Below are 26,826 nucleotides of genomic sequence, written 5' to 3'. Positions count from 1 at the left end.
TTTCGTATTAAACACGTAATACATTTTCGTGTATTTGTAAAAGGTATGTTGTCGTGTATTTGTTCGAAGACTTTCGCGAACTCGTCTTCGTCTTTTCGAGGACAAAAATATTGGCTAGGCAGGAATTTGCATGGTTTGTGTCACGATCGGTGGGTGAAGGCCGTCAATGGCTTCTTCTTGACTGCTACCCGCACGGTTTCGTGACTTCATAAGGAAAAGGCGGAGGTAGCTGGCTTTCTCCAAAGCCACTTAACCCGGTCCAGTAACATCCATCCATGAACCGTCACGTCTGTGACATTTTCGATTGCTTTGTATCGGCCACGGTGTAGAAAATCCCTTACGATTACGTTTTCATTGTAGCACCCGCGGTATGCAAGAAGTCGGCGTAAACACGTAATTTTACGATCTTCATGGGGCTTGGCAGGATACATAAACCGCGGCGAGAAATTACAAACGATTATTGTTTCTCGAGACACCAGCGGTATTTCATGCGGTTTGTAACAGTTACATTCTTCTGTTACTGTTCCAATTAGAGGTTACACGTTGAAAGGAGAGGCTAGACATTTAAATTACTCACTTTTCCATGAAATTAAAATAAATTACTTAGCACCGAACAACGGTATGCTGTATGTGGATTAACGATAATAGCTTGGCTACTTCGTGACTGAAACTAATAGCATAAAGAAACAACGGTGCGAGGAAAATTTCATCGAATTTTCGTCGTTCCTCTTTCGAAGCAACGAACCTTCGTCGAAACTGAAATTTCGTCGTACAGCCACGGCTGGATATACATGAAAGGAACATCTCGCGTAAATTGGTCTCAACAGCTTTTTTTCCCCCCTGCTTTTCAACAAGTGCTTTGAACTGAAATCACGGATACGATGCAAACATTTGGAGAGCACTTGCTTTCTTAGCCTCTTTGAGTCACTCCAAGTGTAATTACCTGTTCAATCGACGATAAAATCCACGGAATGCTGTCGCTTATCGCATATCATAGTGAGGAATTTAAATCAAATACGATAGCAACCCGAAAAAAAGTAACGAGATTCACGATCTAAAAAAGATAGATAAAAGCTTCTTTCTATGTTATAGATCGAATGGTGAAGACGGAATTGACGTACCAATGAAATGGCGTGAAAGGAGAGAGAGTTACATTCCCGGCGACGTGCTGGCACAATTGGGCGCGACGATCTGTTTGTCCCATTCGACCAGGTCTAAAAACCGCGATACTTTCTAGGCCAGACCGTCTTTTAGCGAGAAAACGAGCGTAAATAATTTTCTGCCCTTGTCCTTTTTTTTTCTTTTCTTCTCTTTTTGTTATCTGTAAGAATTACATGTAGCTGAACTATCTCATCGATAATTATAAAAATAGAAGTATCGACCTGATTATAATAGTTGGCAATTGCAGCGGATCACAGTCTTTGGAATCTCTTCAATGATAGATAGTTAAGATTTTCGTTATCTGTAACTATCGTAACAAAGCCGAGGTATTAACGTCATAACGCGTTTCTATTTCGTTATCATAAACTTTCCAATATAACGTTAGGTCAGTTTCTAAAGTGAAAGGCATAGGAAAATTAATGAAATAATCTACATAGGATCACGGCGATATCATGGACGATATAGAAAATAGGTGTATGGGTAAGCCGCTCGTTAGCAATGCTCATTGATAAGACATCATCTGGAAATACATGTGGCAATAAATGTGTTTACAAATTCCATGAATTGGAGGTTTCAACTTGTTTCACGGCCACCTGAATCGCTTGATTTACGATTGATGTCTCGCAATTTTGCTTGAGAAATTAATCAATAAGCGAGCAGCTGACCAAAACAAAATTAGACGATAATCTTTTAATATGCAGTAATATTTATCTTTACGTTCCGCTAATCAAATGAGCTTCCTGCAAATGTGACGTGATGAAAAGAAACGAGCAAGTCGCAAACCAGTTGATATCCTGTAGATAATCGAATAAAGATTAAATCAATCGTTAATTCGGACTCTTTATTGAGTTAACTATAATAACATAATGACTCGTTGAACGTTCCCTATAGATTTTTCCTTGGAAAATTCTCCTCCTTCATCCTGTAGCCAAAGTGAAGATTCTATTTGCCTCGAAAATGTCTCACTTCAGATATCTTTCAGTTAAATAGAAACCACTGTTCGAATACTAATCTCGTATCTGCTTCGATTCCAATCAGAAGTAGATCACGTTCATGTAGTTTTACACTATTGATACGGATGAGTGCGAATTATATACTTTACGTAAATGCCAACCGATAATGATATAGCATCGAAAGAAGTTTTCAAATTTTATGGGTATTTTTAACGTTCGATATCCACGCGTTGTAGAAAGTTTTAGAAAATCGTTCCGCTTCCACGAACATTTTTATGAAAAAAAAAAAAAAAATCGATTCGCCTTAATACCGCAATCAATGGTTATCGCTAATAAGGAATTGTATTTAGTTGACGATGCAATCTCGTATATTTCTTTAATATGGTTCGAAGGAGTATATTATGAAGGTCACAAAAATATTTGTAAAAAGTACAGAGAGAAACAATCAAGTAACTCCAGGTAGGAATTTCTGTGTTTTTATGTAGGATTATTTTTAACTGAATACAAATAGCTTCTTTTGGTCGGAAAATATTTTCGATTATATTGCGTCATCAGACACATGCAAGATAAACTACTGTTTACATAACTTTCTTTCGACTCGTGATAAAGAAAGATACAGTGACACATGAAATTATGTAAACACTTAAAGAAACGCTTTGTGAATATATTTGTATGTACGTATCGTACAAAATATTTTGAAATTTCATTAGCGCAATAATAGAGGACGACGTCATAATTATATAGATAACGTTTGTTTGATAGTTCTTTAGTGCTACCATTTTTAGCACTAATACTACGATTGAGTACTATTGTTATTCGTTCCGTACACAATTTTTCATTGAATGTATATTTACAGTAGATATGTCGTAACTTCTATGTACATGTTCAGCTTGGTTTTAAATTTTAACGATATAATCATGGCAGTCGTGTCTCATTACGATGTTAATGAAATTAATTAATAATAATGAATTCATAAAAATTTTCTATGGTAAGTGTTCAAATAAGTACTTTCGTGAGCCACTCTAAATAAAGTACTTGTAAGAGGATCGACGATCTCCATCGCGTTTTCTCTTCCCTTAAATGTTTCATGCCACCTGCTTAGTAATCGTTTCCTCCTCGTGGCGCTTCGGCAAACAAGCCGTTCCATTATTCTAGAATTTTGCTCTCGCTCTATACAGCTACAGGCGATGGTGTGGGCGTTGCGTGTAGATGAGATTTGAACTCTCACTTGAGACCGATTCGTAAATATCAACACCCACGTTGATTGGTTGCGAGGACAAACAAGATGGAACGAGGGATTGCACTCGGCAAGCAGGTAATTCACTGAGCCTTTCCTCGATGAAGAACATCGATTTTTTTTTTTTTTTTTTTTTGTCCTTTTTAATACTCGATTGGTAAATACAAAGACACCGAGGGAGAAACGTGAAAGGGATAGTAAAACAGTAGAAAATAACAGATTGTAATAGAATGAAACACGCACCACCAATCGATCAATTATTTACAAGCTCGGGGTTTTGTATATTTTCACAGCCCCAACTACAACATATATTAATAAATTATTTGTTCGCATACACGACTGGCTATACCCGCGTGTGTATTATATCTGTACATACACTCGTACAAATACAAACTTTCGTATAAATTAAATTAAATAATTTCTTTACCTTAGGCAATTTCGATCGCACGACAAACGACGTGTTCAGCTTCTTCTTTCTTCCTTTTGTTATCGAATGCTAATTTAGTTTCTTATAGACGATTTACATCGTTATTTTATTACATACGATGATAGTTGATTGTATCTGACGAAAGGGTAAAGATAGTAAGCACGTTATTTTTACTTTCGATTAAATCAGTCGATTAAATAACAGATCGATTCATAAACATATTCGTTGACCAGTATTTTGATAAATTACGAAAATTAACGCAAACAGCATCGGGTTCCTTGTTTGATATCAAATAAAACTAAAATCATGTAATACCATTAACAGTCTCTATGTAATTCGATAACATTGCGTGCGGTATCTACAGCAATTACGGAATTATATTTCATTGAAGGATTCGCCTTTGCTTCGCGTTAATATTACTAGAAGAGTCGAATCTTTGACGCTCTACATGTTTGTACAGCATATTTATTCTAATTGTTATATGTTATGCACGCGATACTACTTGACAGAATAATATCAAAAGTCACATTGCACGCGTTATTCAGGCTCTAACACCTGAAATATTGCAAGTAATTGGAATTATTGGAAGACGTGAAAGTAAACCTGGAAAGAGCCTAGAAGTTGTTGAATATTATGTACTTCCTTCGTCAATTTTCTTCGTAGTTCACATCGCTTTTTTTCCGTCCTTTCGACGCTGGATATTTTACAAGAAGTACAATTCGTCGTGGTATCGTGATAGGTATTTAATTGCGTCTAATTTTGCAAAACTTCTCAGTCAAACGAGAACGTTGCAAATAGTTATCATCGGTCGGTTCGAACGATTCGCTCAGATAATATTCGCTATTAAATGACGTAACGCGAATCGAGTCCATCGAGAAGCGTTGATATCACTGACACGATATAGCTGCTAAATTGACCTTATCATTAACACATATTATTGTCATTGGACATTTGTGGGGGGGAACACCGTTGGCATCGTAGAAAGCTTTTCTGTCGACCGGTGTTCGCTCGCTGAAATTGTGACACGAGCAAAAGGTGGCATTAATTATCTACGGACGATCATGCATAGTTTTATGTATCAAACTACGCAACATAAGCGTGACACACACTGATCAACCCAAAGTCCACCTACACTTAGTTAGTAACAGAGTCGCGTAATGCGTCATATAAATACATCACACAGTACAAAACATTAATCTTACTAGATATTGCGTTTGATGACATTTCGTGAGAGTAGTTTACACGTACATACGGCGACTCATATTTTTCCTTTCTTTTCCCTTCTTTTCTTGATATCCGCTACGTGGGAAGTTTTCCGCGAGGAAAACTGTCTTTGCATACGATTTGTATAAAATAATATTATGTACAGCCGCGCGGACTTCACTACATTCAACTTGTACATCTTTCGAAATTAACTTTCGAGCGATGGTCTCTTGTCTCGATGTCTCTTTGAGATGGTTTCCACATGTAACCATCATTTTCAAAAAGATACGTGATCCGCTGCTCGGAACTTCCGTCTAGAATTGAAGAATTTGGTTTATCCATTCACGAAATTCGGAGATACGAGTGTAAACTCCTGGTTGGTTGGGTACCGCACAACCTATTCCCCAACTGATCACCCCGGCAAGTATCCAGCGCTTATCGCGCGCCCTTTGAATCACCATAGGCCCTCCACTGTCACCCTGCAACGATACAAACTCTTGTTTTAGTTCTTGCAAATTTTGCATTCAGTGGATGAATGGAGTTACGTATTCCTCTTCGTTTTCTTCGCTTATGAAAGTACATAAACACTTGTGGAAACTTTTCATGAATACATCGCACGTGCTTTGCGAAATGTTTGAAATTTAATTAGCGTTACGACGAAACACGACTATCATGATTATATCGATTAAATTTGAAACTAATTTGAATATATATGCAAAAGTTACAAAACTGAGCAACCATTTATTCACAGTATTTCATTTTCACGGTATTAAATTTCTGAAGTTACGTGAAAGTACTACTAAATGACGCGAAATTTCATACACTTGGATTTAATTAATTAGTATGTGCTACAATGGTATGCAAATACGTACATTTTCAGACCGATTAAAAAATTTACCAATACAACGATGACAGCCGTGTCCCATTATAATGCTAATAAAATTTCAAAATGTTTTTTGTGATAAGTACTCAATTACTTTCGTGTGTCATTATATTCGCATCTGCATATAGAACGAAGAGAATTGGCATACCTCACAGGAATCGTATTCGCCATTTCGCCATCCAGCGCAAATAAAAATATGTGGAATATGTTCGATGTATCCGGCATTCCTGTACATAACCTCGCACATTGTGTTATTTATAACTGGCACAGCCACTTCTTGAAGAACTGATGGCAATGGGCCCTCTAAGAATGAAGTTTTAATCAATATACCTTTTAAATTATGCCATTACGAGAATACTTATAAAATGAACGTATTGGTACCGTCATAAAGTCGGCCCCAGCCAGTCACATAAGCAGTACGGCCAACGTAACTTTCGTCGTCATCCGGCAAGCAAATAGGCAGAACGTTTGGTTGAAACGGTAACAAAGGTTCGTAGAATCTCAACAAAGCAAGATCATATTCGAAGGTTCGAGGATCGAATTGTGGATGACTGGCCACGATTTGAACTCTTCTTTCTTGATAGCCGTAAGGTTCGTCTTCGTTGGCAAGATCATGTTCGCCGATTCTCAACAACAAATCGCTTGGTGGTACGCTGCAGATAAAATATCATATTCAAAGAAACTTTCAAATTAACACTCTTCTTAGATAAAGATATATATTTTTCATAAAACAGTGGTTCGATAATATGCTCAGTTATATCATTCCTCTTGGAATCGATTAATCGTAGTAAGGAAATAATATAGATCGAAGCTAATCGCAATGATAAACATGATACCAACTTTTCGACGCAATGCGCTGCTGTTATTGCCCAATTCTCATTGAGTAAAGCTGCGCCACATTTGTGCAGATACGTCGACGTCCTCCATTGTCGTAACGAGATCTGAAAAGAAAACATCGATCTTACTTAACGATGCTTGGCTGTGCACGACTTTGTGTATCAATTACATGAACACGCAACACGTGTGATATGGCTGTTTATACACACATACATCGATGTACAAGTACGTTGTATAACACGTTTCGATATACGCAAAAATAACACAGTGACTGATAAACGATCGCGAGATTTCCGCTTTAATTCTGAATGATTTAACGAAGCTCCGAGAACTTTCTCGAATTGTACTCACCTGCCAAGGCCATTTTCCAAACGAACTACGATTCCCACCGACGATTCGCGACTCTGGGAACAATCTTCTTCCGCACACTGCAAGAACAAGCATGGTCGAATTTAAGCCCTTCAATAAATTCGCGAATCTCAATGACACAGCCATGTTGGAGAACGAGTCTTCTATATTGGTCCAACTGGATGAACCGGTACCATCGCGAGCGCCCCTTCCCAGCATGTTTTTTCTTCCTCACGCCTCTAATTATGCGTACGACTCTGCTTCGGGTTTGGTAAGTGAAAAAAATCATCGCGTTTTCTAGCCAGTTATTCACGATGCGGTCATGAATGGAAACGATTCGTCAATGTTACCTCGCGCGCTTCGTTTTACATATTCAAATATTTTCATTCTTTCCTCTTTTAATCTTTGTTCCTTACGATCACGCGTTATAATCGTATTGTATAACGTTCAGGTTTCTATATTATCGACTATAGATTCTCATTTCGTAGCAGCATTTGCATAAATAAGATTTAAATAAATGTTCTATCGATTCTGATATGATAGCGACAAGATTAAAGTTATCCAGAAATTACGAAACATTATCGTCATCGATCGAGCTACTCTTTATACGAACGGGGATTAAACGATTGTATAGGATAAGCTCACCTTGCTTGTAATCCGACATGTTGAGCGTTTCCATCGGTACCGGAAGTTCGGTATCTATCGTCACACTGGCGATCGAGGACAGAGTTGTCAAGATAGTGGGTCTCTTCGTTACCTCGTGCTCTGTACCAGTTTCTGTCGTTGGTTTAGCTAAATAATCGTGAATTTTTTTATGAAAAACAAGAATACGTATAAATTTATTAAAAAATAGCTAAAATATAGAGCAGAGAATTCGAAGGACTCGTAACAAAAGCAACCCTTATCTATATGTTTGCCTCTTTCCAGAAAAGCGAAAAATTATTCTACCATCTTTAGTTTCAGTCCGTTGCGTTTTAATTCTTTTAAACAAAATATTGGCTTTATTACGTAATTTTTACGAGTGTATCATTCGAATGTCATTACTTTTGGTTCTCGCAAAATCTTTTAATAGTAAAAATCCGAAAGAATTCATTGGCAAAAGAAATAATCGATAATTGATAGAATATTTCTAAAAGAAGACGCTATATAAAATATTCGATAAAATATTAATTCCACATCCTATGAATTTATTTCACATTTCGCTACGAGCTTTCCGATTAACTCGACGTTTTCATCGAGTTACTGTGTACCGAGTAGATAGTCGTTTTTGCAACATCGATCGCATATTGTGCGAGTTTTGCCTCTCATTACCAACTAGATCGATTATTATCTGGAAAGTGAACAAATTTGACGAGCATCGTTTTTGTTTCAAGTTCCTCAAATTACTTAATCATCGTACCAGAAGTCGAGAATTGCGATGTAGACTCTGGAACAAGCTTATCAGTCGTATCTTCTACCGTTTGTGGTTTTTTGGTAGTGGGCGACTGAATCATAATCCAACCATCTGGAGTTGTTATCGGAGTCCACTCGCTTTCGGTTTGATCTACAGGATGATTCAGGATTATTAACGATCGATATCGTGCATTCGCAGAATTTTCTTATTCGCGCGTCTAACGAATAAAAGTAATTGGAAGCACTCGAAAACTAGAACGGAGTGCAGTTATCGGAAAATAATTCGACTCGTTTAAATTACAACGGAAGAGAGAGGCGAGAGATGGAATGGAAGATCGTGGATGCTGTTCGCGTGGCATTTGAGAGGAAAGATTACGGTGGACGGTTTAAACCGTTACAACGTTCCGACGCAACAGAATTTCATCTTCTATCGATGCGCGGAGAATATGTACGGCCTTTCCTTCTTTAACAAATTACCCGTTCCTAGACACGACGATTAAGACGTCGTATACGGGAATTTTATTTTACACTTTTGTTGCGTGTACGGTTTGGAATGCAATTACCGACTGCAAAGTGAGACTGATCGCGGTCAATAGATACGGCAAAGTATTGGCGAATTTCTTCAACTATATCGATGCCTTCGCTGTTGTCTATTGACGAGTAATGTACAGATTTATTGTACAATCGAATACTCTTTCTAGGTATACTATTGTCCATGAGTATATACGGTTTTTAAGCGTTTAGCAAACTGGATATTCCATCCTAACTATGGAATTAATGAATTAATTAAAGAATTAGCAATAGAGAAACGTTCTTCGACAATAGCTTTGAAATTATAACAAAGATATCTACCTTTAGATCGAATTGCATTGCGTAAATATCTATGGACGATAGCGTAAGTTACGTGGTAACGTAACAATGTTTCTTATCGAAACATACGATACATATATAAATATAATACTTAGAAACGAATGATATAAAAGTTCTGCTAATTTTGAAATCTGGATGTTTCTTTAAAAAATATCATTATCTGATAGAATTCGTCGAATTTATTAAGAGTACGGATGAGAGAGTAGATAAGAAGATCCTGAGTAATCGATCAAATTCACGAAGCTCCCACGATTTTCCTAATGCTACATAATTAATGCAGGAGGCGTGCAGCTCGACGTGAATTGCCACCGAGATGATTTCCTATGGACGACAAGAACGTCACGTTACACAATGGATATCCGTTTTCTTCGATTTCACCGAGCATCAATTACTGTTTTCGCTCAGCATGCGAATGAAAACTGCAAATGGCCGCGCTCAAACTGATCGCGAATACGCGTTTAATTACCAATTATATAAATTTTACATCGTCCAATTAGATCACGCGTTGTTTAATTGAACTTATTAATTGGATTATACATAGCTTAGTACCGTTGCCAATAAATAATTCAATTTATTTACGCAGTGAAACCTCGATAAGCCGGGATTTTGCAACTCGAAAACCTGTATGCAGTAACTTAATAAAGCACCGATCAGACAAAATCTTCGTAACTTGAAGATTTTAATTTTAAAACTTTAAAGTACAACTATATTTAAATAGATGGTAAATTAAGATTTAGTTTGAGGAACTAAATTAAGGTAGAAACTAAATATATCAAACGTGCACATACTCAAAAAAGATGGTAATAAGCATAAGCCTCGATGTAAATACAAAAAAAAAAAAAAATACAATACAATACGATGATTTGAAGACTTTGAGATTCCAGTTACTAAGTTTCAAATTCTGCTTTATAACGTTGTAGTTATGAAAAAGCATTCCAAGGATTTGCATCCTTATTAGACTGCGGATTTTTATGCAAATTTATACTTTCATAAACGTAACTAAAGAAATAGAGCCCGAGCAAAGATTTGTCCTATTAAATATCACAACGTGTACTATACTTCCAATATTTTATACGTATTTTCGTATACCACATGCATTCTCTGTATTTTCATACATTTTCATATCTCTCATAAATCCATAAATACCGCTAATCTAATTATGAGAAACTATGGGAGAAATTATAGGAAACTTTGCCCTCAATGGGTTAACTCAATGTTCCTACTCACCCAGTTGCGTAGTTGTCGTCGAAAACGTCTCCGGATTCTTCGTGGTTGTATCGTCAGAACTCGACGACCATGTAACGAGTCCAGGTGTATAAGTTGTATGAGAAGTTTCTCCAAAGGTTTGATTAACAACCGACACCTTTGTCGAAGTAACGTACGCTGGCGTGGTGGTAGTCGTATTGATGGAAGACGACGACGCGAGACTGACATTCGTTACGGTGGAACTGAGCAAGGTTGTGGGTGTCGTCGAAGAAGGCTTGCTGATAGGTTTAATGGTAGGCTTAACGGTAGGCTTGCTGATAGGTTTGCTGGTAGGTTTACTCGATGGTTTCGTAGGCTTCGTTGATTCTATCGTTGGCTTAGGTTTTGTAATAGCAACGGTAGTAACGTTAATCGACGACAAAGATCCCGTTTTTTCAGTGGTCGATGCGTAGTCGGGTTTGGATATCAGGCTCGGAGTCGTCGTGCTGATCTTCGTTGGTTTTGGCCTCGGAACAGTTGTTAATGGCTTTGGAGTAGTTGTTAACGGCTTCGGAGTAGTCGTTAACGGCTTCGGAGTAGTTAACGGCTTCGAAGTCGTTGTTCTAACCGTTGTAGGTTTCACCTTTTGGGTAGGCCTCGTTGTGGCGATGGTTGTGAATTTTTGAGTAATCACGGTTTCCGTGGTTGAGCTTACCGGTTTTGTCACCGTGGAGAAAGCAACGTTCTCGGTAGTCGTCGCGATGGTTGGTCGTTTGATGGATGTCAAAAGAGGTTTCGTGGTGGTCGTTGATGATAAAGTACTTAAAGTGGTATTTACAGATGGTCTTATTGTGGTAGAAGGAGGAGGCCTCTTCGAGGGTGTAATGGGTTTCTTCGTGGTAGCTGTTGGTCTCCTTGTGCTGCTACTGATTACCGGTTTTTTAGTACTGGTAGTAGGTTTTCTGGTGGTAGCATGAGTCAATGGTCTCGCGGTTGTTGCGTTTCTTGGTGGGAACCTCGTAATTGGAGTGATCCTTTGAGTAGTCGTAATTACAGTTTTCGACGTTGTTGATTCGGTCGTTAGATCGACGGTCGATTGAAGAGGTTTGGGTGTGGTTGCATTGGTAGGCCTATGAACAGTCGAGTGGACTGGTTTATACGACGATGAGTGAGTTGGTTTATACGACGACGAGTGCGTTGGTTTATACGACGACGAGTACGTAGGTTTATGCGTCGTGGTCGAATGAATCGGCTTCTTGGTAACGAATTTAGTCGTTTCGGCAAAGGTTTGCGCGGTGGATAGCGGCCTTGTCGAGATTTCTAATGTCGTTGGCCTTTGAGTGGTCGTCGCCACTGGCTTTTTAGTTGCCACTTTTGTTGTTTCTTTTACGGTGGTTGGTTGCGTGCGGATACTCTGCGTAGTGTATATGCTGGTCGTCTCCTAAGTATTCGTAAGGAAGAAGAACTGGATTATTTCACCGAATGACTATTGGCTACAGCTTATATAAAAAGATGGAGAAAAAAGATTCGTTCTTTGAGAACATCGATATGATTGAATTCAACGTTATTGAGGCGATCGTGAGAACGAAGCTAAATCTTGGTAAGTGTATTCGAAGCCATAACTCACCTCGGTGGAATACGTCCCAGTTGGTTTCTTTTCGTTGATCGGCTTCGGCCTTGAGAAATACTCAGGTATATCGTTGCTCTCAATTGGCCCATGAGTCGTAACGAACGGCCTTGCAGGAGAACCATCGTCGATACTGTTGTCTTGAGGAAAAATGTCAGGTTCTTCGTCTATCTTACAACAGCTACCGAAATAGAAACGGTCGATGCAGGTGCCAAGATGCGTGCCATTCGCCTTTGCGCAGGTAAACGCGAACATGCAAACACCAGTTTCGCCAGTTCTTCGAGACACACATGGCAAGTGCCTGATATTCCTTCCCGTACCTATGGACATTTTCAGTAGAAATCTTCAAATAAAGTCAGGAATAATGTAGCCAAATTTCATCTTTAAAGATTAAATACCGCACCGGCAGTATATGTTAAACAGTTTTAAATGGAACATTGAATTTTGAGATCAGAAGATCATTTCTTTTCCTTTCTCTCTTCTATAAGGAAAAAATAACTGAAAGTTGAGAGAGAGAGAGAGAGAGAGAGAGAGAGGGAGGGAGAGAAAGGAAGACGGTGATCAACATCCGTATTCTGTGATCTCTAATCGAATGAACGTTAACCTTTGCTCGATACCAATAGCTGTGTATTCGCTGTACGCGTTCTACATTCAGTGTGTAATGCTTGAAAATAGGTATCGTCATCGTTTATAATGGCCCTTAATCGTCCTACTGTGCAGCCACGATCCTGTCATAGATAATGAACGATAGCAGGTAGTATAATCAATTAATAATCGCGTCGAAAGAAGCTGTAAATCTCTCGACGGAAGCGGGTGTACTGTTCCTGGTCTTTAATTGCATCCGTTATAGAACGATTATTACGGAACGGTGGGCGTAATTGCTTTAATGGGCTCCAAATATGTACTTATTAAGAGGGTAGATCGTGAACAGTGCAGAAAAATTCCAAGATATCGCAGATAGATGCATAACTGCGTATAGTTTATGATTTATAATATCGCAAAGTGTTTTAGTTTCATTAAATTCGAACATGTGGATGGCTGAGAATCACAATAACGCGAGTCAATTCGTTGCTTATTTTATAAAACGGTGTTATACGTTTATTATCATGATAAAATTATTCTATCTTTTTCAAATTAGAGTTGATATACTAAATTAAAATTCTCGAAATTTTTGAAACGTGTAAATCATATGTATCGATCGAACCGACAACTGTTTAGTAATTTTCAATCGTTTATGGAACGTAGCCGATATGTAATGTAGTATAGCGGGCGTTATCGAAGAACGAATTGATGTCAGGCAAAGCAAAGCATCTTGGTACCGTTACGTTTCGATGTATGAGCTAGATGCCCGACCCAAAAGTCGGTCACAGTCATAGCCTAATGTAACAGCCCGTTTTCTTCCAAGATACCTCACAATCTTGGCTTCTCCTTCTCGTCCTATTACGTGTTGGCTACCTAACGAATCCCTCTCGCACATTCCAAGGTTCTTTGACTCAACGTGATTAAATCGACATACCTGACCCGACCCATCTCGCCGGAACAGACACACCTATATGATGAACGTCTGTGGCAAACTCGTTAAAAAGATATCCCTTTTACGAGAAAACTAGAACGAAATAGTGAATATATATATATCTACTTTTTATTTGTACTACAACCTGAAAAGAACGATATAAAGTAACAATTAATTAATAGAAAAAAACACGGAGAATTTATCGAGTTTCTTCGAAAGAAATTCTTTCGTAATTTCTCTTCTTCTTTTGCATTTGAATTTCTAAGATCCTGATAAAGATGCAAATTGAATGATCTATGAAACATGGAAAACTAGAAGAAATATGTTCGAAATTAGACTATAAAAATTACGAGATCGACGTTGTTATAGATGATAGTAACGCGTTTTTCTCGGAATATTTACTTTCTTCTTGGCAGTGGAGGTTGATAGCCGTAGCGAGTGAAAATCGACCGTAAAATTATATACAAACCCGGCACCCTTGCTTTCGGGTCAGTCGGCCAGTTCCCTTGTCCAAGATGTTCTACGTGTTTGGTGTCCTTCCGCGTAGAAAATGTATGCTACCGGAAGTGTCGTCTGAGTCACAGTCGTGAAAGAAAGTTACCGATTTCATTACGCACTTGTTGGAATTTCAGTCGTGGCTATACCAAGCGTACATGCTTGCGCGTACATGCCCACGCGAATTCGTACCATCGAAAGGATTTCACTGATGGTGATAATGTATTCCGTCAAATCTCGTAAAAGATCGGTCGAAAACAACAAACTCGAACGATGCATAGAGCGGCTCGTGAAAGGATTTGAATTGTTAACATCTCATTAAGACTGTTACGGGATACGGCTGTCGCGGTTCTATCGGTAAAATCTAAAACCAATCTGAAACTGTATACACAAGTTACAAGTCATTTATGGCAAACATATATTTAGTAAAAAAGTTAGTATACAGCATGAGCATTAAATACTGTAACTTGTCAATATACTTAGTAGTTTGGAAACCTCAGCCGAGATATGTTATCTTCTACGCATTTTCAGATTAGTTTCAAATTTTGTCAGTATGATCATGATAATCGAATCTCGTTACAACGCTAGTGAAAAGATATCTCGTATGAAACGTAATACATTCATAAGAGAAGTTTCTATCAATAAGCATTTAAACAGTTTTACGAGCTGCTGTAATTTCACTTGCCATATCAATAATCGGCAGATTGTTCTCGTTCAATTATATCGATTAAGGTCTTTAGTTTGATGACCGATTTTTCGTTGAGACCTCGAAGTATGGCTTGAATGAAGCGATCGGAATACCAATGAGAACGAAGATGACAAGATCGGAAAAATCAGTGTAAGTCGTGTACACGCCGATGACCGGGGCTGACCTACTTGTATAGATAACTGACCAGTCCGCCCACGTTGCATTCGAACTCGAATCCAAGGTAGGTTCAATGTCGTCCTGCGACTCATATAGGTAAATAACCGCGCGTATACAACAGGCGTGTACTTTACATGTGCTCGAATACATCGAAGAAAATGTATATACAGGTTTAGCCCTGCCCATGCCAGGTATTTGCGTACCGATCCGTTATTCGGCTGACACTCGGGGGAAATCCAAGAATCGCGGAAAGAAAACAACGTGCACGCGAAAAAAGAAAAATTTGTACTCGCCGTTCGTAGTTGAACCATGCTACCCGCGTGACTGTGTACATATACTGTAACTCATGAAAATACTCGAACACTTGTAGACATACTTCATAGATATATTACATGCGTTATACGAAACATTCTGAAATTTCGTTAGCACTATAACGACTATCGTGATTACGTTAGGAAAATTTGATACGAACCTAAAGACGTACATAGCAGCTGCAGGATATTTAGAGCAGGTATGTATGTATTTTGCAGAAATCACAAGAGAATTTTCAAGAGAAACAGATTTTATTAAGACAAATATCCATACTGTATGTTAAATGTTTATGTTTCTAACTAATTCCGGTGAATGTCTCAAATTCTATATATGTCTCAGACTTGTTTCAAATTTTACTAATTAAATGACGGCGATCGTGTCTCGTTACAGTGCTAATGAAATTTCAAAGTGTGTTGTATAACACGTATAATACACTCGTATACATAAAATTGTCTAATATAGGTGTTAAAATAATTTTGTGAGCCACTGTATAGTTCTAACGACTGATTCGAGAGCGAATACGAATTTTGGAATCGAAGCTGTTCGTTAAGGTACGTTTACGTTGGAGCTGCGATAAACGATAAGAGCGGCGATGAGAGCGAAGCCTAGAAGCACGCACAATTGTTTCACATGCATGCACGTGTACATACATAAAATAATTGCATGTATTTCTACGCTTCGCTCTCATCGCCGCTCTTATCGTTTATCGCAGCTCCAACATAAACGTACCCTTAGACGAATGAAAGAGCGTTGATCTTTGCAACGTTGATGATTTCTGTGTTGGCACTTGGATATGTTGAACAGTTTTGGAAGTGAAACGAGTACTTGACACGAGTTTCACTTCGTTCCCGTATGCCGGTTAAAAGGCGCGCGATATTTTCAATTTGAGAATAACTATATTCGAAGTGACTTACTTCCTGGAATAAATTGTGGGACATAGATCGGGGAAGCGGTGACGGTATTCAACAGCACGTTGGCTAGGAAGACGACGATCCAGGTTTTTCTTTCACGATCCCACATCTGAAAAAGGAACAGAGAAAAGAACATGAATTTTAGATGAGTGCGAAGAACACGTGACATCTAAAAAGTAAAAAGTGGTTAGCGCATTGACATGTCCACAACAATGTCACCCCTTTTAAGAATTGTTGAGAAAATTCTCACGAGATAATAAAGGTAAGATTCCTCTTACCCACTGATTAATCTACGCTTTTTGATATTTCACGATTTAAGTTCTTGATATCAGTTTCAATTTAATAATTGGGTAAGCACGATATTATAGATAAAGTATCGTGCTAAGTGGTGGAAATCGTAAATAGATATTAATAAATATGACGCAGTTGTAACGCGATAGATTTTTATGACTTGCACAAATCATTTGGATAAGATATAGTTGGACACTTTATCAAAATTATTGCGAGTTGGTTGGCTGTAATTCTAGCTAATCGAACTGTTTAAGTAGAAGGAAAGTACTCTAACAGTCGTTCGTTATAAAAATCAATGGAAAATATGTTCGATTACGGGTTTGCGAAAAATATTAAAAACATAAGAAAAATATCTACACTGATAATTACATCGTGAGAATGGAAATGTCGGAGTGAACGACCTTATGAGAACAGACATTCGTTTTCAGCAGTAGTACAATATTACGTGAAAGCAGCAATAACACAGAGAAACAAATTCTTGTATTTTCGCCGCGACGTTCAAGTACTTTCCATATATTCTTCCTTTTTATCTGTCCCAACGACGTTAATGTCGTTCACGCGGCTGACGCGACATCAAGTCATGGTTACCCGATATTCATCGTGTAAGAACTAAGTTACAGTTATTCAGAAGCAAGAATTCGGCTGTAACGTTATATCCTGTCCGGTTGAATCACGGATCGCCTTAGACTCGTATATCGTCGAATCCATTTGAAAGAACGTGTCCTTCTTTTCCGTTCTTCCACGATTTTTACGCCTTTATATCACCAGCTAAAAAACGGACAAAAGTAATCGTAACGAAGAGGAAAAGAAACATGTTAGGTTGGAAGTGATAAAGATGTAATTTCTCGGTTTTGCTTGAAAATTCAAGTAATTCTCGTTTTCCTTCGAGTCGCCCGAAGAAATGCAATGATCTCATCCAGTGTGCACTCGCTCCTCCTCTTTGAGGAAGTGATAAAAACCGTTACAGTTACCCAGAGGCAGGAATTCGGGTGGATGAAGCAACAAATGTCTACGTGAGTTGTGTCGGCTTGTCGATGGTCAGGTTACTGGTTTTCCTGCTTCTGATTAGTTAGGCGACAGTTATCTTCCCCGTCTCGATTTGGAACAGAATATTCTTTTCTTTTTTTTCTTCTTCCTCTCTCCTTTCCTTTTTCTACGAGCCAGCACTTTTGTAGAAAATCGTGCATGTTACCGTAACGTTTCTTCGAGAAAACAAATAAGTAAATGACTTCCTGCGAAGACTATGAATAACGAACGTCGAGCAGATTATCCAGGTGATTACTAGAAATTATCGTTTCAAGTATTTAACGATCACTATTTGATGCTTATACGACGTGATTGGAAATTTTTGTTTCGTATTCCGTTCCATTTATAAGATACTATAATACCGTACGCAATCATTTAAAAGCAAATACCCGTGTCGTTGCTGTTTTTTTGATTATTCGTGTATAATCAAATAATTTGATATATGTACGTATTGCCGAAAACGAATACGATATTCATCAGCGTTGAATCGCGAGGTGAATCAAACAAACATCGGTATCTAATTTTCGTAATTAGAAGATTCGAGGACGAACGTACACGCGTGTGCAACCGTGTCCCTACATAAAAAGCTTTTGTTGTAGCCTAGTACGTAAGTTGTAACGGTACAAGCCACTTTCATTTGTACGCACGTATCTAATACAAGGCGCACATGTGGGTTGGCGCCGAAGTACGGTTCAGTGGAATAAAACAGCCATTTGGAAGCGAAGAAACGACCGTATCAAGCCGAAATTCGTTAAAAGTACAATCGTAAATATTTTTTGGCTTGAACGATGGGTCTGTATCCGAAGCCAGGTCTACCTGTGTATATCCCGAGCAAGATATCTCAGCGCGAAAGAAAGTCGTTAATTGGATATAAGATTAACACAGATACGTTCCAAACTTTGTACAGCTATGTGGATTTACGAACGGAATATTTATCCTGTTAGCTGTTTGGGGTTGATTACTTCGAAAATAACTAATCGCCGTATAACGTGATTTATGCGTTAGTCGTCTCCGATCGTGAAACGAAATTGTAATGGAAAACAAGTATTTAGGCGTGACCTTTATCGATTTTTTTTCACTTGATCTGCTCGTGAATGTCATACGAAACAAAGTGATATTATCGAGAGAATGACATTCATACTAAAACGTGGCGTTTGTGAAAGTTTGAATTCTGCTTAAAGAAACGAACGGTATTCGTGAACGACATACGGCTCGCATTGGCAAATCTCTGGCAGTTCTGCGATTTCTTTCGATCGGTTATCCGACGAACGGTCTTTCCCTTAACATGTTCTATTAAAACGTTCGAAATTAATGATGAAACAAATCGTCAGAATTATTGCATTTAGACGTAACGTACTACGGTTGCAGATTATATCGTACAATTATCGTGTTTTTTCTATTATAGTGGTAAATATTGCTTCGATATATCACGGTGTTTTCTTTCTTTCCTTTTTTTTTTTTTCCACTAAAGCGAGGTTTTCTCGAGTTGAAACGATAAGCTTACCTTTTCTGATGATGTCGAGCGACTGCAACGATGAACGCTACTTCGTCGTCAGATTCCGAGGTACATCATCCCCTCAGCAAGCTTAGAATTCTCACCCTCCCGAAGCGCTTTCGTTGCTGTGTCGAACTTTGTACACCTTCGAAGAAAATTCACCCTTGAACCCAGGCCGAAGCGTAACAAAATTTCGACCTGCTCACAACAGGTAGCACCAATCGAACTGGTTTGTCGGTGGTCTTTGCGTAGTTCACGACTTCTGGATCATCGATCCAGGTGCTCTCCGGTGCGCTCCGCATGCACGAATCCCAACGCGACGCATCGTTGTCCGTGAAGGCCCCACCATGACCGATAGAACGAAGCCAAGCTAAACTACAGGACAATTCCGCACGGTAGACCGTGCCAGGGTCGAGGATATTCCTCGTGTTGAGACTTTAGCACCGGCTCGAGGTGAGGTGGTGGCAATGACCGTTCTCCTCCGTTGCTTCTCTCCTTCTAAACGAACGACTGTCCTTCTTTCTCTACGAACGGCTACCTTCCTGCCTCCTCTTTTCGAGGGCCTGTTGGTTAATGCTCTTCTGGCCTTTTCAACGTTCCCACTTCGACCTGGTTGTCGTCGCGGGTCGCTGTACAACCAAGATGTGTAACCTCTTCCCGAGCGTTATCCTTGCCCCTTTTCGATCGTCCCTTCTTCCTAATTTCCACATCGAGATCTCCTTCTTCTTCCTCGATCTACTTCTACAACTTTGCAAATTATTAGCCCCCTTTAGATATATAAAATAGCTTCACGCACAACGATGACAACGTATGGTTTCGTGAATTGTCGATGGAATAGTACATCTAAATAGTTGCTTTAATCGACGAACATTGCTGTTTGATTGATCGAACAGGTCCTAGATCAATTAAGGCAAAAAGTCGGGTATTAATTTATTGGTATTGTTAAATCTTATTCGTAATTACGAGATTATCATTACAGGATTTGTATATCCTTCGCGACGACAATTCCTCGCGAAAGCTTATTACCACTACTTGGGACTTATCTCTAGACGGTAAGTCTTTCACCTGTTGGATCGACTGGCTTGTCAAGCAATAGCGGTCACAGCGCCCTCCGAGGTTTTTAATACATGCCTATTTAAGATGAAGATTAATAAAGTCGAGCGGTCGTTTCAAGTTCGAACGAAGGTATATTTCGCACGGCGGATCTCTTTTCTGTTAAATTAATTTCTGTCAGTTTCAACTTCTTATAAATTATAATCCTTTACTTTATCGAATGTATAGAATATACGTATAGAAAATCAGTAATCAGCAGAGAATACATAGGATAGAAATTGTAAATCAATCGAACGATAACGCTTGCTGACGAATGTAAAATATAATCACCTAAGAGAGATAAAGACCCCTTTGGTTTCAACTGAAAAAGAGCTTTTAACGCGTCAAAGAAATCTTTAGCATGATATACTTCCATATTATTGTCAAGTTTCTGAAATTTTCTAATCGTATAAAAATACGATTCGATGGAAAACGAGACGAGGAACGTAAGACGGTTAAAGTAAATTTATACGAACCCTTTTGTAACAGTTACAGCCAACTTTCGTACGATTGCGGTTGTAAATACGAAGAATGTGTCGGTCTTGGATTTCATCGGAAATTATGAACGAAAATATTTCGTCGAAAATATTGAAACGAGTATGATAACCTATTGAGAGACGCTATACCCCTGATTCGTAAAATCTAGTTAAGATCGACAAACACGAACATATGTCCTTATTCGTCGAATCGAGAGAACAGTTATCAGAATGACATTTAATCTTTGGCTGTACGAGCTAATGCTCGTCGTTCACGATTATTTATAAAAGGTTTTGTGTTGTATCGATCGGTGAACCACACACTGAAATTCGAACGATCGAATCCCGAATGAAACGAATTGAGGAAAGATTTCGGGTACATGGAGACTCCGCGACTTTACACGTTGGCTGCAACGTCAATTAGCGGCCCACGTTTTACTAAATTTCCTAGAACGTTTAAAGTAAGATAAACTCTTTGGATTGGAAACCTTTCAACATTGTGAATGAATTAGGTAACACCGTCAGAAAAAAAGTGCGCAAATACAATATACATAATATTTTGCAACAGTCGGATGTTACGGTGTAGTATGTACATGTTTATGTATATCTAGTATATGTTTCAATTTATTACGATTGTCATGGAAAAGTATAGAAAATTCGCGCGGCAGTGAACGTGTTAACGAGAGCCTTCCGAGTAACTTTTATATCCTGGAATCTACGAAACCTGTAGGGTGTCGTTTTATTAATACAGTTTCTTTTCCCATGGAGCGCGTACAATGATCCTGTGTGAGAATGTATCTACAATCTCTTGTAACGCATCTATCGATATGCTCATCACGATTCAATTAAGCCAACGTATACACAAGAAATATTACGCCAATATTATATCCATCATTTTTAGCGCGCGTGGCTCTCGAATCGTTACCGTCATTTTTACGTTCCGGAAACCCTTGTCTCGTGTTTAACGATCTTAAGATTGGCGAATGTATCACGCGGATATTTTGTTTTTAAACTTTCAACAGCGGATATCCGTTCGAGTTAGGAAACCGTTAGACGTTTTACTTTATACATAAAGTAGATTGGGGAAACGAGGGTGATTTCGTGAAAACTTAATGAAAACGGCCGAATCCGGATAAAAATAATTCAGATGCGATAGTAAATTGATGAAGGTAAAATTAACGAGTCGATTAGAAGAAGAAACCACGGTGAATAAATCGAATGTTTTTACTTTAAAAAGGAGCGGCTATTTATTAAAATTGTTATACAGTTTTTATCAAAAGAATACTCGCTAAAGTAATATCCGTCTTTACATCCTACGGGCATAACTTGGTTGCGGAAACGTTTCATAAAATCCACGCAAGACTACATTACAATCTGATTACACTTTTACAGACAGTACTTTTATTGCTTGCAGGAAAGGAACTGTTAGGAAAGGACATTTACCGTAGAACACTACGTTGAACGTAGACATCGCCTTTAGAAACGCGCTTCTTTTTTCATCATATTTTTATCAGAGTATATATTGAAAATGTCGTTTCACCGTAACATTACCATAGCATAGAGGAAAGTAATTTACACGATTGACGTTAAACCGCGAATGATAAAAATTACAAAGGAATAATCGATACGCCAGGGATCGTCCTTGTTGGGGTAAATCGATCTTTTAAATCGAATTGTTAAGCGTAATCCTTATACAAAGATCGAAAGAAAAGGATCGACGAAGGGATAGTGGGGAAAGTGACTGGTGGGGTTGAACCGCGTGGATTGGCTGCGCGGTACGCGATTTGCCGCCGAGGGGGTGCGACAGAGGGTGCGTTCCCAGGTATATATACTCCTGTTCTGCGGTGCGAGCGGCCGATTCGATTTCAACTTCTGAATATTCCATTAGGATACAGGAAATCTTTTCGTCGCAACGGATTGATACTTCAACTAATCGGTGAGTAATAATAATTTACGATAAAACTCTTGAACAACCAGGTACTGATCACGCAAGCCTATCGTTCATGTTGTTTTCGTACAGTTTACTTTGATTAATAAAATGGTTCTTATCGAACTATGGTCATCTATAAACTATATATCCTGCAGTGATATCTTCGTAGTTAGATGCGTAGTTAGATCTAAGTTTTCGACATATTTCCAAAAAATTCGACGATTAATGTATCTATATCTATTTCGACATTGATAACATCTTATACGTGATTACACATTTACCTTTCTTACGAGTAACAAAAATTACGATTTAATTCTACAGGTATAACTCTATCGCTTTGGATTAAAATAAAATGATTGTTTTTCATCAATTCGAAGTAATTCTTGTACTGGTAATTCGCATTGTTCTTAGAAATAATTAATAGCATACTTATTATTGGCTATTGGAACGTGTTAGAAAGATACAGACAACCAGCACGAATCGTGTTCAGTGTTCTCCTCGTTATTAAAAAAAACTTGAAACGTTTTATAACTAAGACTCGATAATATTAATGAGATCTTGTAGGATGGACCTGTAATAGCCAGAATCAGCTATAGTTTGAAAGTAACATGTCGTGATAGGTTCGATAACTCGTTACTTCTGACGTTAACTCGTTACATTTGAGATGTGTGTGTGTGTATGCTACCGTTGTTTGACATAGCAATCAGTTTTACATATTCAATAAGAATTACCTTGTTGATTCCTGCCATTTTTCTTTTCATGAATATGAACTGTATGTATCAACCAGATCAATGCAAATGAACTTATAGTTCGATTATTGTGCGTAGTTGCTCTCCTCTTGAAATTTCAGGTTAGGAGTTAACAGGTTCCATTAATTAAGTCATTCTTCGCATTCATAAATCCGGCGACATTTAATGCGCCATGAAAAGTTAATGCATTTATAAAACGACGGGATATGAAACATGCAGCGTATGAAATCTTGTATGAATATTCGTTCTCCTTTACAATCACATTTGTTGCTGGATTATCAAGCTTACGAGGATATCTTTTATGTAGCTAGTTTACGCCAAACGATGTGTATTCTTTTAGACCACAGACCCCTATAAAACGAGGAAATAGACGACTCGACGACCCCTTTATAGCGAGCAATCAATCCACAATACAAATTAAATGATAGATAAATCTCGCATATTATCATCTTAATGACTTTTAATTGTCACGTAATTAGTGTCGCAGTTCCTTTGTGATTTTCTTAAAATCATATTGTCCGTAAAATCAATGCGTGAAAGACGATTTGAGACGATGGTCAAGTCGGTCAAGATGGTCTAGTTTCGCGGGACTTTGAAAATTTCCGTAAATTACCGCGACCTTGACTTTCGAGACACGATGCCTCGAATAAATTGATCCGCCGATCAATTGCATTTCAATATTAAATTTTAAATCATCAACTGCTCCCCGCGGAAAGATTTCAATATCGATGAAGTTGAACTCGACTTCATGTTCAATTTCCATTTGCATCTGCACCTCCTGTATCATGTTATCCGGAATTGTTTGAAATTGCTTTTCATAATTCACGCTATGCTTTCACGTACACTTAAATACCAATCGAGGGAATTTTAAGCTACAGTTGTACGACTTATTAAATCAAACAATCGAATGATATTTCCAATCATGATGTACGGTTAGAACGAATACGATTATTTATGCTTTCTGTGGAACAGAGTTGAAACACATGTGAAGCAAGCTAAATATTATACCAATGAATTAATAACGATGAGAAAACGAAACGATTCGTACGATTTCTTTGGAAATCAACCGTTCATTTTATTGTATAATACAACGGTATTTGAATTATGATAGTGAAATATTCAGTGAGATGTCAGACAAATTGAAAATGAAATGCTTATTGAAACAGCTGTGTTCGAAATATTAAGTGTATTATGAAACGGGAACATTTGAACAAGTGGATAATGTGCAGCACAGAAATTTTTGTTGATTCGTGAACATCGTATGGCTTGTGTTTTATTACGTAATTAAGTATGCAATAAAATGTCAAAATAAAGTGTCGTGTCTACCAAGAATAATTTCTTTTTTTCAGTAATCGGTGACTTCTGACAAGAAGAATGCAATCGTGTTCGTATAGCATCTGCTTGTTTCTCGTTCTTTTTATTCTTGGAACTGGGATTGTTCATGGCGAACCGGAACCGATGGCCAGACCAACTCGACCAGTAATATTTAAGAATCAGGAAGAATTAAGAAAATACCTCGATCATGTTAGTGATTTCTATTCCCTTAACGGGAAAGCGAGGTAATAATGTATTTTGACGTTATCCGATATATTTTTTTGAACTGTACTGAATGTTCGGTAACTGGTGGTACCTATAATCGAGCAAGAGGCAATTTCTCGTGAAAAAATAAGTCGAACATGTAGAATAAAGTTTTTCCACATGAGACACCGTTCCCGAGAAAAGATGTTGATAACCTGCTCGATACAGTGTGTATCAATTCTATGTTTCGACCTGGCAAACTTCTGTTCTTGATGTTTTATTAAATCAAATGTATATTTTAGAAACAAAAGATAAGGGTGCACGATACGTTACAAAAATTGTATAATAATTTAGATCAAAGAGCATAATTGCATATGAAATATTATAGTCGATATTTTCAACAGTTTTCACGTTAATAAAATTAATTTTTGAAAGTATAGACCTATTCTTATTTACAAAATCATTTGAGTGAAATACAATAAAAAAAAACCAATAATGCAAATCGACAGAAAGTATGATGATTGTAATGATAAGAAGCAAATAATGACATTGCGCATATCTGTATAGGTATAAAAAAACGAGCAGAGACAAATAGAATCAGCCCTTTTGCTCGGTTGTGTAACGTATTGTTTGACGCAATTAATTCGTATCGCGTTTACAGCAAACGTATAAGCAATTTATAAATTTTGATGAATATTGTAAGAATTTGAAACTTTTCCTTCGGACGTGATAATTGGTAGTTCGAACATAAACGTGTGTATTTGTAGGAGATACGGTAAAGTTATTATAACATTATTATAATGCTTCTAATGCGTGAATAGATATGGCAAAAGGGGAAGTGTTCTCTCCTCTGTACCGGAAGTTAATTATGTTTGGGATTCGATGAAAACAATCCTGGAGAATTCTCAACGATCGCAGCAACCGAAAGCAAACCGACAATTCGAAAAGAGGAAGCAAGAAGAGAGTGGATTCCTCGATGAGGTGGAAAAGTATGGCCCTAAGAAGAGCACTTTACGAATCGATTCTCCGCCTTGTCACGTATTAGACACAGTTGAAAAATACTACGACGATGTGCAATAAAGTAATTTGCGTGTCCTATACCCTGTTTACGAAATATACATCCCGTTACATTCGATTGTTTGTCAGTTGCTCTATTTAAATTGCTTATCAATATTATGATAAAAATAATTCTCTTTGTAAACAAGATCGCCTCAATTTTCAATTGAAGGCAAAAAGTGCCTCCACGAATTTAAAAAAAGATAAAAAGATGACAACTAGTCATCTCGCTACGATTTGTGCGAAATAGGAGGTATTAATACGAAATAAACGACATTTTATTTGATATATTTTTGAATATTTTATTATTAATTAGAATTTCACAATACATATATTTCAATTTCTCCATTACACTGAAATATAGATATTATGACAAATAATTATGAGAATTATATACAGAGTTAATAAATGTAAAAGCCTTTATATTATGCTCCTGCAATTTTACGGGACGGGGTATTTTTTTCTTATAAATTAAATCTCTAGCAAACTTAACAGAAAGATCTTTCTTTTACATTTATCTTACTTACAATGAAAATGTTCCTTCAAGTCGCATGCAACAATTATAGGGTTGAAAACCAGACCTCCTGGACATACATTTACAGACGATTTTACTCCATCGCGACATACGTAATACTTATTGCAGTCAGTTTCATGCTCTATCTTTGTGTATCCAGTTGATGGACAATTACTTTCTATTGGCGCATGAGTTGGATTATCATCAGGCGGCGAGGTCGGTTTCGATGGAGTAGTTGACGGTTTGGTCGGTTCCGGTGGAGTAGTTGGCAGGGTAGTCGGTTCCGGTGGAGTAGTTGGCAGGGTAGTTGGTTCCGGTGGAGTAGTTGGCGGGGTAGTCGGTTCCGGTGGCGTAGTTGGCGCGGTAGTTGGTTCCGGTGATGTAGTTGGCGGGGTAGTTGGTTCCGGTGATGTAGTTGGCGGGGTAGTTGATTCCGGTGATGTAGTTGGCGGGGTAGTTG

General features: G+C 38.0%; 3 protein-coding genes across 3 annotated transcripts in view; 1 reads left to right on the top strand and 2 right to left on the bottom strand.

The window, feature by feature from the left end:
• Positions 1-3,466: 3,466 nt before the first annotated feature.
• Positions 3,467-16,355, bottom strand: LOC122574284 (serine proteinase stubble). The gene is made up of 10 exons (XM_043741689.1): positions 16,223-16,355; positions 12,124-12,443; positions 10,539-11,937; positions 8,449-8,592; positions 7,695-7,841; positions 7,053-7,129; positions 6,705-6,805; positions 6,246-6,517; positions 6,013-6,167; positions 3,467-5,460 (listed from the first exon to the last, which is right to left on the bottom strand). The coding sequence occupies exons 1-10, from the start codon at positions 16,353-16,355 to the stop codon at positions 5,296-5,298; spliced, it is 2,913 nt and encodes a 970-aa protein (XP_043597624.1). The 3' UTR covers positions 3,467-5,295.
• LOC122574294 lies at positions 7,191-26,109 on the top strand. Its single transcript, XM_043741707.1, has 4 exons — positions 7,191-7,320; positions 22,014-22,535; positions 24,628-24,837; positions 25,618-26,109. Exons 3-4 carry the CDS (start codon positions 24,653-24,655, stop codon positions 25,874-25,876), a joined length of 444 nt encoding a protein of 147 aa, XP_043597642.1. The 5' UTR covers positions 7,191-7,320; positions 22,014-22,535; positions 24,628-24,652; the 3' UTR covers positions 25,877-26,109.
• Positions 26,110-26,332: 223 nt separating this feature from the next.
• The window catches only part of LOC122574296 (peritrophin-1-like), a 1,489-nt gene continuing 995 nt past the window's right edge, over positions 26,333-26,826 (bottom strand). The window contains exon 3 of the mRNA XM_043741710.1: positions 26,333-26,727. Within this exon, the coding sequence (XP_043597645.1) occupies positions 26,372-26,727 (356 nt within the window). The 3' untranslated portion in view covers positions 26,333-26,371. The remainder of the gene's footprint in view (positions 26,728-26,826) is intronic.

Source organism: Bombus pyrosoma, linkage group LG13 (assembly GCF_014825855.1).
Source record: "Bombus pyrosoma isolate SC7728 linkage group LG13, ASM1482585v1, whole genome shotgun sequence".
In the NCBI taxonomy this organism is placed as follows: domain Eukaryota; kingdom Metazoa; phylum Arthropoda; class Insecta; order Hymenoptera; family Apidae; genus Bombus; species Bombus pyrosoma.
The sequence above is the reverse complement of the archived record's forward strand: the minus strand, read 5'-3'. Positions and strand labels throughout refer to the sequence as shown.

Bases quoted from the DNA above. Each gene is read 5' to 3' on its own strand.
- LOC122574284 (XM_043741689.1), bottom strand. From the start codon at position 16,355: ATGTTCTTTTCTCTGTTCCTTTTTCAGATGTGGGATCGTGAAAGAAAA. The intron at 12,444-16,222 runs GTAAGTCACTTC...AAATGTCCATAG, and splicing joins CCCACAATTTATTCCAGGAA to GTACGGGAAGGAATATCAGG. The intron at 6,168-6,245 runs GTACCAATACGT...CTTCATTCTTAG, and splicing joins CTGGGGCCGACTTTATGACG to AGGGCCCATTGCCATCAGTT.
- LOC122574294 (XM_043741707.1), top strand. From the start codon at position 24,653: ATGCAATCGTGTTCGTATAGCATCTGCTTGTTTCTCGTTCTTTTTATT. The intron at 24,838-25,617 runs GTAATAATGTAT...ATGCGTGAATAG, and splicing joins TCCCTTAACGGGAAAGCGAG to ATATGGCAAAAGGGGAAGTG.